At 37.3% G+C, this 12,396-nt stretch overlaps 1 protein-coding gene across 1 annotated transcript; it reads right to left on the reverse strand.

Moving 5' to 3' along the window:
- Nucleotides 1-1,678: 1,678 nt before the first annotated feature.
- Nucleotides 1,679-9,494, reverse strand: LOC108270592 (trace amine-associated receptor 13c). Its single transcript, XM_017477422.3, has 3 exons — nucleotides 9,222-9,494; nucleotides 5,547-5,894; nucleotides 1,679-4,781 (listed from the first exon to the last, which is right to left on the reverse strand). Exons 2-3 carry the CDS (start codon nucleotides 5,809-5,811, stop codon nucleotides 3,916-3,918), a joined length of 1,131 nt encoding a protein of 376 aa, XP_017332911.1. The 5' UTR covers nucleotides 5,812-5,894; nucleotides 9,222-9,494; the 3' UTR covers nucleotides 1,679-3,915.
- Nucleotides 9,495-12,396: the final 2,902 nt, after the last annotated feature.

Genomic DNA, 12,396 nt, shown 5'->3' on the forward strand with positions numbered 1-12,396 from the left:
TGTGTAATTCTAGAAGAAGAGAGATTTTAGCCAAGCATAAAGTGGTAGAGTACAAGAATAAGAATAAAGAGCTGTACGTCTCTGTTGTTTAATAATACTGCATGATCTGGTTTTCATCTAGAAATATCTATTCAGTGTTAATATTCCTGTTTTATGGCCCTGTAGTTTTCCTATTATTGTGTGACTGCAGAGCAAGCTACAGTACAGGGTGAAAATAAACTCAGTGCAAATCTGCCTTAATTATTTTAACTGTCATTTATTATCGACGTCTATGTAATGTAAAGTCACCTGTTTTAACACATCTCAAATCATATTGATTTGACATTTGATATGAAGACTTAAAAATGTATATATCTGAAATAAAAGACATTTTTTACGGCTTTTCTTAATTTAAAAGCCTTATAAAACCTTCTATTTATATCACAGCACCGCTAGATTCTTGAATCTGATTGGTCGGAATATGTTAATGTATAAATTAAGCAATATCGCACAATTGCGAGTGCGATATTGTTTTTAATATATCAGTCCTATAAACAAGAAATTAACATTTTGGACAAAATATGGCTAAATGTTCTGTTTATTTTTGCTCCACTAATGGAAATAGATCCTGTTTAATATGTTCTGGCAGAAGAACTTGGGGACAAAAATAAGTAAATAAATAAACAAATGACACCTGATCTACTAAAATCTTAATTTTCAGCACACACTTTTCATTGATATGCATTATATCTTGGTTTTTCATTTATTTATTTTATTTATTTCCCTAGGTTTGAAATGACATTTTTCATTACTGATTTATGCACCCAGGTTTGAAACGGTCTTCTTGTCACCACCTAGCTAACAAATTAGCATTTGTCTTTTGTCTTTCAGTTTTGTAAGTTTATGAGCCTGCTATGTGACTAAATGTAAATGGAATTTCATAAGATGTCTATTTGAAGCCAAGTTAAAATAGCACTGGCCATACAGTACAACTGTTACACTCCTAAACACCACGAAAAGAAATTTAACAGCAGTAGCTAAACTAGCCAACTTCTTAAACACACAGTGGTATGCCAGATAAGTAATTAGATTAGCAGCAGTTATTAAATATGTAAACATGTTCTCTAACAAGCTAGCTCATATTAGTGTAAGTAAGTGTATGTAGTTAACGTGCTAGCAAGCTAACATATTAGCAATAACCTATTAACAATATCTAACTTACTGTATACAGTGTAAATCCCTAGCCAAGAATGCTAGCTACCAACATTAAGCTAATTATTATGCAATTAAAAGTCTTCATTGGCCAGCTAGCTAACATTACGCATTTGATTACATAACCAATAGCCAAGTTTGCTTGCTACCAACATTAGACTAACTTTAATATAATTAAAGTGTTTGATGAGAAGTTAGCTAACATTGCTAAGCTTTTTTTTTTTTTTTGTCTGTGTAAACCAGTAGCCAAGTTTGCTAGCAAGTCTTAACTTTCACACATGTGGATTGGTCGCTTCTGATAGAGCTAAAGGTGAGCATCTGGAATTATTTCAGAATCTTTTAAAGGTTTCAAAACTTTTTAAGGCAAAGTCAAGAGAAATGTTAAAATGCTGAGCTAGTAAAATGACCAAACAATTCGTTAATGAATCAGTCTACTGCTGACGAAGAACATTTAAGCAGTGTCCTGGATGCCCAGCCCTGTCTCCTGACATTAGCTTCATCGAGTGCACAAAGCCTTTCAAGTTTCTCAAATGTTGACATTTATTTGAGTATTTAAAAAAAAAACAAAAAAAACCCAAACACATGTCCCAAACACACACGTCATCATCTCATGAACGATGAAATATTCTAAGAACCACAGCAAAGATACTCACTGAAACTTCAACACTTTAGCCAAAACCTTTTTCTCTTTTGTTCTGAGAACATTTAATATGAAAGATCTATAGATGTAGATTTAAATATGTGGTTGTGATGACTTTTGAATATTTTTTCCATACACAGTACATCATTTCATGAAGTATAGACAGTTTTGAAAAAATATAAGTGGCTAATGGGGACAATTATAAATATGAAATATAAATATAAATACATTACTAATACAGTAATCCACTCACCGTGTAAATAGATTGAAATGGATGTAATGTACCAGTTTTTTATTTTTATTTTTACGCTTCCGGTTCTATAACATGACAATTCAAAAACAGTGAACATATACAAGGCAACTGTGTCTTTTTGATCCTGACTGTTACACCATGAAAATGGTTCCCGATATTCAGGATAATGCTGCATTTGGAATTTCCAACTTCCGACTAGGAAACACCAAAGAAAACGCCACCGAAACCACAGAAACTTTGCAAGGTCTTCTTAACTGCAAGTTCAGAATCTGATGTCATGTCAACATGGCTGCTCACACTATCAATAGCAAATAAAGCAATGTTTACACTGCGTAAAGACTGACCAAACTTGAAATTAGTTTCTAATAGTATTTACTTTAGCTCAATCAACAAGCAACAATCAACACAATGGGGTTAAATCTATTACACTGACCATATAGTTAGCTGTATTGAAAATAAATACAGCATAAACTTATCAGTAATGTTATCTGGCTAGCTTGTTGCTAACAAGACACACAGTTTCATGGACGCGTCCATGTTTTTTCCTACATTGTAGCTCAAAAACACTGAGTTTGAGTCCGAGTTCGACTTAAGTTAAGAGTTAAGAGTTAAGTCATGCACTTAAGAATGCAGCAAAATTCCTTTAATAACAGCAAATAAAAGACAATTGTTTAGGACTAATTAGAAAATAAACATCCATAAAAGTCTGTAAAAATCAGCTCATACAAAACCAACAATGCAAAAATTAATTCACAATAAATAAAAATAATAAATAAATCATGTCCTGTACAATTTTCTGGTTCGAAATTAAATAAAGTTGATAATATACATTATTCTGGAATAGTTAAATGATTCCTAAAATGTGATTTCCTTTGACATAGACTTTAGACTTTTGAGGTTTGGATGCTGATTTAATTTTTTTTTCTTTTCAGTATCAGAAATGTAGCAACCTGAAATGTGTGTCAGTTCAAGAAAACCTCTTACACGTCACTCCGGTTGAATTCTGGAAAATAGCTAAAATTGAAAAATGTATGAAAAATTTTGCCTATTTTTGCAGGTAATATACAGTGGGGTCCAAAAGTCTGAGACCCATTGGAAATCTGGGATTTTTTTTAAAACTGAAAATAAACAGAAAGTTTTTAGAATTTAGAAAATTCTAAAACAACAAAAAAGGAGATGTGCAACATGTTGTTTATTCAACATTCAAGATTCTGCACTATGTATAGGTCTCTATTTAAATCTAAGCAAATTAGTGATTTGTTAAGTTCTTTGTACAAAAGGTCAGATTTTCCATGAGTCTTATCCCTTCCATTGAAGAAAGTTGCTGTATTAAATTAGAAAAGAAAACGTAAATATATTTAACCACGACTACATGGAAAAGTTTTATTGCCTTGGCGTCTGACTGAAAAGATCACGTTGTGTAACCAGACTTTAAAATGTTAGATCGTTACTACTGATGGATACACTTACAAAATTGCAACATATTTCAGTTCAGTAACTATATATTCTAGTTAAAAAAAAAAAAGAAGTAAAAATTTGACCGTGTGAAAGGTTTCCCCAGGCATGTCTTTGTAAAATGGAATAAATATTCCACTCAACAATGATGTCATGACAAATCTATAATAAAAATTTAACCAGCAATAACAACAATTCTTTATATACAAAAAGCAAATCCAGCCACGATCCCTGGAGTTGATTTGTTTTTTGGCTTTTCAAAAGCCAGGTGAAAAAATTCCTGAAAGGACCCCACTATCCTCATGGGCACATGATCAGGAATCAAAAAATGTAGGTGATGTAGGTAGACCTGGGATTGAGTCTATACTTGGAAATGTTAGCTCTTCTCAGAGTGTGGTGGCGAACGGTCCCTATGAAAAAGAAGCGACACCCCTTTCCTAAAGCGATGATCCCTGATACTGTAGATAATCACATTACAGCAGCTGTTCCCTGCCAGGATCCAGAAGGCGAAGAAGGAGAAGTTGCACCAGGTGTAGCCAACCACATCGCCCAGCACAAAGATGGCAATGGGTGAGAATGAAGCGGAAAAAGCAAAGGTGAGGATGCCAATAGTTTTGGCTGCCTTGATGTCTGAAAAGGAGGGTTTGTAGGAGCAGGTGCTTGCGCCTCCCTCAAGCCCCTCTGAGAGGAGCTTGCGCTTGCGTGTGTAGCGGCAGATTCTAGTGAACGACAGAATGTTAACAATCAAAGTGCTGCCCAGGAGTGTGAAGTCAAAGGCTGGAAATAGCAGCAATATGTTGGTGTCAGCCGGCAACTGAAGACCCACCACGAGCGGGACATAGATACACATCCGACTGCACTCGTTGTACTCCATAGTAAAGCTGCTGCTTAAGATTAGGGGCGACACCGCAAGCAGGAAGCTGCCAGTCCACGAGGCGAGGATCAGGAGCAAAGTCCGCCGCCGGGTCACGAGTGTATCTTTCTGTAATGGCCATAAGATGGCCACACTGCGCTCCACAGTCATCAAGAAGATAGTGCTGATAGAGACGAAAGTGCAGCCAGCGAACATTGGGCCGATCATCATGCAGGGCTGCCAGGAGCTGGAAAGATCTCGTGCTGAGACCATAGATCCACTCTGGTACCACATAGGAGGGGTGCTGTTCACCATGATGGATATCTCAGTGTAAATGGAGAATGGCACCACCACCATGCCGACCATCATGTCAGCTATGGCCAGAGATACTGCAAAAAAAGACAAAGGCACAAATAAATGATAGACCGTCATAAACGCTGATGAATACCTGATAATGTTAGCTGAGATAAAGTCTTTTGTCAATTTTTATTCCAAGTTTACATTACAACAAGTGTAGAGATGGAAAGCAACTTACTTAAAAGTAACAATGTACAATTACTTTGAAGTAACAAAGTGTGATTGCTTTGAAGTAACAGCATACTATTACTTTGAAGTAACAAAGTACAATTACTTTGAATTTACAATGTACAATGACTATGATGTAACAAAGTAGGATTACTTTGAAATAACAAAGTATGATTGCTTTGAAGTAACAATGTACAATTACTTTGAAGTTGCAATGTACATTTACTTTAAGGTAACAAAGTAGGATTACTTTGAAGTACCAACGTACAATTATTTTGAAGTAAAAAATTAGGATTACTTTGAAGTAACAACATATAATGCACAATTTAAAGTAATAAAATACGAGAAGATGCACTTATTTATTTATTTATTTATTTATATATTTATTGGCGATAGTAAAAGATTCAAGTTAATCTGAGATTATTCAGTATGTGGTCTGTATTCAAGTGTTTAATTTATTTATTAATAAAAAATTTAAGATGAAAGATTTCATTTGTTTATGTTTAAACGCACCTTACAATGGCAATATATTCAAATAACCTTTAGAAAGCAAACTTCATACTGCCCTCTTTTGGACTCCTTGTTGTACTACTAACTCTTCGACAATCAGAGCATGTAAATGTGGGTACCTTTGAGGTAGCCCTGTGGCGTGCGGGACTGGCGCGTCTGCATGAACACTGTGAGCGTCACCATGTTGCCGATGACAATGGCGAAGGCCAGGCCGACCATAAACGCTACAGTCAGTGTACGGTTCAGTAATCCACAGCAGCACATGGTGCAGGGAGGCTCTGGAGAACGAGTCACTCCTGGAGATCCAGCTGATGTGTGATTAGAAACATTGATTAGCACACCGACACCCCAGGGCAAGCTGAGGTTTGCCGTCACTGATGCCATTTTGTACTATTAGTCCCTTTATTGAAGGGTCAAAGTGAAGTGGATTTGTTGCTGGGGCCTTTGCGATTAGCTTTACCACAACCCTATAGAATGGCAGAAAGAGAGAAAATACAGTGAGGTACTGTAGCTCTGTCAGTAAACACTGGTATGATTCCTTTTATTTTTGTTGCTTTGTGTTGTGACTTTTTAGAATTTTTATAAACAATTTTCGTTAACAACCTCATCAAATGAATCAAGATTCTACAGGTAATCAGTAATAAATCGGGTACCCAGTCGAAATAATGGAGTGGCTAGCACTTATTTGTACAAGTAAAGTAATGATTCAATTACTGACCCTCATCAGTTTCTTTCCTATGCACGAGCCAGCTTAGTGGAGCTAGATCCTGACAGTTAATTATAGCTTGTCACAGGAAAGGAATTAATAATGATGGTGGAGTATAAGTTAGATTCGATAATGTAGTTGTAGATGGTTTAATGAGTGACCAATCCCCTTACTCCAGCTGCTGCCTCTGTCAGTATTTCTAATCTCCTCAGGCAGTCCTTGCACTAACAGTATACTTAGCATGCTAAACATTAAGTGCTAAGCAGAAGCCCAGCTGCTGCTCCTTGCTGGATATGACAGGATCCCAGCAGGACCACTGACTGGCTCCTACACATACATGCTCATCAATACTGACACACTCCAATGGTTTCTCACTGTCTGAAGTGTTTCGTAAGACCTGCATTTAGTTTGTAAGTTTATAGCAATGTAATAGTGAACATGGATTTCCTTCAGTCAACTGTCTTCTGAATTAACAGAAGAGAATTTGAGAAGCTTGAGGAAATATAGATGGGTTAAACATTGTAATGAAGCAATTCTCTCAGTAGGTATTCTTATTCTCACATTAATATTTGAACACTATAACAGTTTTAGCTGCAATCCTTGGGGTCCAAGCACCAATTACATATAGCAGGTCAGTGCCCAACCAGTTTTAAATAGACTGCTCCAGTACTGAACTTATTTAAAATTCAGTCCATTGTAGAGGATGTTTAAGGCATTTTATCCACTCAGAATAATAGATTTGATACATTACAGCTAAACTGAATCTAATTAAGTCAACTTTAAAAATATTCATTTTCAGACTCTCCAGATTGTTGTGAGCTAAAGAAAAAATGTGACTACTTCTAAAAAACAATCTAATAATCTAGCAAACCAATTGTATCTATGTATTAGAGATAAAGTATTATCCATTTTGTAAAACAGTGACTCCCCCTAGTGGCCAATTTTTGATTGATTTATTTGTTTGTTTATTGGGTTTTTTCCCCTAGTGACCAATTTTTATTAGGTTACATTTTGTGAAGTTACACCACTGCTTACACTGTCACACGGCTTCTGAAAGCTAATGGCACTACCTGAGGTAAGCACATCGCCACCAGGCTGTGTATTAGAACTGAAAGGCTGGAGTCTTCTACCTTCACTAGATAAGGTTGTATAGAAAAACATCAACACAGACTCCGTTCATTTCCTTAAAAGGTTTACATGGCGCCTGTGCGTTAGCTCCATGCTTTTGTATAATACTTCTCTGAGTGTGAGTAAAGACGGTTAAAAAAAAAGAAGAACAAATAACAGTCAGAGGGTGTCAGTTTGATACGTCCACAATCTCCGTTCTTAAAGCCTTCTCTTCTGTTTGTTCCACCTTACTAACAGGTCCCTTGAGACAGATTTTGTTCCTAGGAAACTCAAAACTATTCATCTCAGTCCACTTCTCAGAAACACAATCCATGTCCCTAATAAACATCAGGATTAAAAACCAATTTCCAATGTAAACTAATGATAACCACGGACCGTTCTGCTCTCCAGCCTTTCCTCTGTTGGTATTTCTGACTCTGATACAAACATAAGAAAAAACCCATTTAAGCAGCTTGTCATATTACTAACAACCCACAAAAAAACAAACGCCGTCATACTGAAGACTTTCCTGTGTCAGAAAACTTAAGGAACAGCTTTATATCTGACTGTTACGAAGCATTGACATGCGACACTCCTTCCATGAATGCTATATAAACATCTCCTCACAGAATACTTAACAAATACACATGTTTTTTAATCCGTTTAAATGTGGAGCATCCACCATGCAAGTCCCTGTGTATGTTGGTACTATAGAAAAGCATTAAAAAACATTATAGATTAACACGATAGAAAAACATTAGCTTTGTAGAAATTTTGTCAACATTTTTAGACCAATCAGAATGAAGCATTAAAAAGCACTGTAGTGTAATAATATACATAGTCATTAGTAAACATAAGGTGTCCCTCAAGGATTAGTCCTCAGTCTCCTTGTTTTTGTCATGTATATGCTTCCCAGATATATTCACATGTACACAGTCTTCCACTGTTAAGCAGGTGATATAGATAAGTATTATATATTGCATCTCAGGAGACCCTGAGGTTAAGAACCTATGGGTTACTGGGTTAATTTGAGCCACGTTTGTAGGCGGTGTTTTTATGTATATATCCGGGATGAGGGATATGGAAGAAATTCAGCATCTTTATGACACTAACCAGGGTAGGAACATTGCTGTCAAGCTGTGGGCCAGAACCAAAGTCATCTGGAAAAGCTGGGTGGTTTGTACCATGGGCTTTTGAATCTTTCGCTGTCATCATTCTCATGACCTACACTTAAGAGAACTAACGCCGTCTCTCTTTCCTCTAGCCTCAGCACCCTCCATCTCACTCATGAGGATTACATTATCCACTTTTTTCCCTTCGGTGCATTTATTTCACACTCCACATTCACCTCTGTAGGCGCTGCACATTGATACAGGTTGTAATGTGCCTGAATGTGATGCTAGATGTTCAGTCAAATACTTGTTCAGTTCTTGGGTACAGAGCGTTTCTTCACATCCTAACATACCAGTAAAAAAAATAATTCATTATTGCAGTAGAATCCAGTGACAGAAATGCCACGGAAAGAATGGATTTAACCTCCATGAAAAACAAAATATGACCAATGTCCCAAAAAATGTGATCTGTGTAAAACTGTGCTATTGAATTTTTTCTTAATAATTAATGAATGTGATCTTTAAACCCAAGCCATGTTGTATGTGATTTGAATAGATATGTGAAAAGAAATATTAAGAAGTACAATCTGAGAATATTAACGACAACAACAACAACACTAATAATAATAATAATAATAATAATAAACTTTAGAAGCCTTAATGATCCTTTAGTTTGTATCTCTGGGGTAACATTAAAGCTTCTGTGCAGAACTTTACATAGAGTGTTTATCCAGAACCAAGTAGAACCATTTAGGACCCTAAAGACCCTTAACTGTCCAAATAACTCCAAAAAAATAATTTTAAAGATTAATTTGTACATTTAATTGAATTTCTCCAATGCATAAGTTATATGTTCAGTTCATTCTTACCTTCATTTCATAGCCTCCTAGTTCTTGCCGTGTGAAAAGACAGTGAAATAATGTCCATTGATCCACAGGATGCATGTAAAAGTCCAGAAGTTACATTGAGTTAAGTCCAGGATCAGTCCAGGATCAGTCCAGACATCAACAGACGTTGAGCATCAAATTCACTGAAATACATCTTACGAACTTGCTCACAGGAGAGATTTCTGCTCCCTCCTCAGGTCCCTTGCTTCTCTCTCACTCCCTTTCTCTCTGTCTCTCATTTTTCATTCTCTCTCTCTCTCTCTCTCTCTCTCTCTCTCTCTCTCTCTCTCTCTCTCTCTCTCTCTCAAACACACACTCCTCCCCTGGATTGCTTCATCCAATGGTCCAATGGTCTCTCCATTCTCTTTATTCATCTCATCACATGCCCCTGATTCCTGTGCCACACCTTCTCTCTTTCTCTTTTATGGTCTTTTCTGATGGCTTTTCCTCCAGTACACTCTAATCAAAGGGTGGTTCTCTTAGAGCTCAAAGGCTGATTCTTTACTTATTTCCTTTAACATCCACATGCCTGCTCTCCATCTCACACTCACACACACACACACACACACACACACACACACACACACACACACACACACACACACACACACACACACTTACACACATACATACATGCACAGTATACAGTATAATCCATAATATGGGTCACTTTCTTTCCACCACAGTGCCCACTATTATGTGTAATTACCTCCCTAAAAGCATACATATACACATTGATGGATGCAGTCTCCCGGTAATCAGTGACACATACATAAGCAGATGCAGGAGTAGGGCCTCCAGCATTATGAAGGACTCCTCCCACCCTGCCAACAGACTATTTGTCCTTCTCCCCTCAGGCTGGAGGCTGCGTAGCATCAGAACTAGGATGACCAGATTAAAAAACAGAAGCTATTAGACTATTAAACTCTTCCACACATCAGAACTGATTAACTGAAGGTTTTTTTCATGTCTTTTGCTATGCTGCTAATTTCTCAGTTTTTAGTGCGTATATATTTGTGTGTAGGATTGGGTATTTATGTTTATTTATTTATGACGGAGTTATTACTTGTGAGTGGTTTTAACCGGACCTTTGGTACTTCATTTCGTTCCAGTTCATGTACATGTGTTGGAATGACAATAAAAATCCTTGAATACTTGCATCAACTATTGTACTCCAGTTTCCTCCCCCAGTCCAAAGACACGCGTTGTAGGCTGATTGGCATTTCCAAATGGTCCGTAGTGTGTGAATGGGTGTATGATTTTGCCCTGTGATGGGTTGGCACCCCGTTCAGGGTGTCCCCCTCCTTGTACCCTGAGTTCCTTGGGATAGGCTCCAGGCTCTCCCGTGACCTATAGGATAAGCGGTATGGAAAATGGATGGATGGGTGGATGGAAGTGTTCCACCCTCATTATTCAGTAGTTTATAAAATAACACTTGATCCAGCACTGTCACATTCAGCTCCAGATCCAGTCTGGACTTTATAGTTCTCGTAACTCACCTGTGTTCCAACTCACCTGTTTCTCATTTCCTATAAATCACTCAGTGGATATAAACAGCACACTTTCACTGAGTTATTTGCAAGGTTTTGCCGTTTCATTGAGTAATTCTGAACATTTTTTCTTTGTCGTTCTAGTTTCCACTTTTTTTTTTGATCATATGTCATTTTTTCTTGTTTTTTTAAAAAAAAAAACAAAAACAAAAAACACTTATTAGATGTGTTCGACTTCATGTGGCGCTGCGCAGACCGATCAGCGGCTGACTTGAAGCAGTGCATGCCGGTTAGAATTTTGGTCCGACTTGAGACGTCACGTCACTGTCACGTATGGCATCAGAGTACCGCTATAGCAATACGAGAGCAGCCGGCTACCTCAGCCAGCTCAGCTTCTCCAGAGCGGTTTCACGAGCTCTGCTGACGACACAGCAATTACACCATTAGCCAGACTCACCGAGGTGCTTTTCGTGTTTAGTCTGACACCTTCAGACTCACAAATACGCATTTTTATAACAGTTAAAACATTTTACATGTAATCTTAATGCTATATTGTGTCATGTGTATCAAAATAAAACTGATTAAAAAAAATAGACCCTACATTATTGGTTTTTAAATAATACAAGCTTATATTGAGCTTCCTTCTTGTACATACAGGAACTGTATTAACTTAACCTATTCAGTGAAAACCAGTGTTTCTGGTTGCTACATGTGAAATTCAGATGTCTGTTTATCTGAGGAATATTACATCTAATCCACTTCGTCTGCGATAAAGGAAGCAAACACCGGGCGAGCGCCACTATGGGAAGCACTATGTGTCCGAATTGACGGTTCCGTTTTCAACTCCTTCCCCAAATGCAAGCGGGAACTCTTGCCGATCGGTTCCATCCAGCCGAACTCGAACACACCTTTCGTTATAAACGACTATACTTGCAACTACATCTGACTGGCGTCCGAGTCAATGACAAGCACATCCTATTATTTTGCATTATATATATATATATATATATATTTATATTTATAACCTGCTCTGATGGTTAATTGCACACACATGTTAATGTACCCATGAGATACTAAATCAAGGTTGTGATATTCTTCTCAACAAGCTCCACCCCATGTGTGCAAATATAGCTCAAAGTCTGAATACCGATGTCGTCAATTTCAGTATTAACGCCTCATTACTTGTGAGTAACTGAACTCTGAATACGATCCCCGAGGAGCACAATTCAGTTTGCATTTCGATATAATCGAAACTGTCCAGGTGGAGAGAGTATTTCGGTCGACAAAATAAATATAGTCCATCTATTCAAATCTCCACTAGAGAGGAAGTCAGAAATAAATATTCAGCTAAGTTAAAATAAACCCCATGCTGTTCCCAAACATTCACCATGAAAAGCAAAGTAAATGGATGTCCACGTGAGGCAGGTAGTCCAAAACTGTTACATGCTGAGGAAGTCACACAGCATAATATGTTTTCCACTGAAAGCTAGAAAACTGAAGAACATTATTTTAACCAGTGTGTTCTATTTCGGTGAAAATGCTCCATTTCAAAGTGTTTCTAAAGGTGTTCCAATGCTGAGAAAGTCACTGGATAGGTGCAGAAAACGATGCACAGAGAAATCTAACTTCGAACTCTGCTGTTCACGTGTAGGACTCGGACGTGACTG

The sequence above is a fragment of the Ictalurus punctatus genome, chromosome 10, assembly GCF_001660625.3.
Source record: "Ictalurus punctatus breed USDA103 chromosome 10, Coco_2.0, whole genome shotgun sequence".
Lineage (NCBI taxonomy): Eukaryota > Metazoa > Chordata > Actinopteri > Siluriformes > Ictaluridae > Ictalurus > Ictalurus punctatus.

Bases quoted from the DNA above. Each gene is read 5' to 3' on its own strand.
- LOC108270592 (XM_017477422.3), bottom strand. From the start codon at position 5,811: ATGGCATCAGTGACGGCAAACCTCAGCTTGCCCTGGGGTGTCGGTGTG. The intron at 4,782-5,546 runs GTACCCACATTT...CTTTTTTTGCAG, and splicing joins GCCACAGGGCTACCTCAAAG to TATCTCTGGCCATAGCTGAC.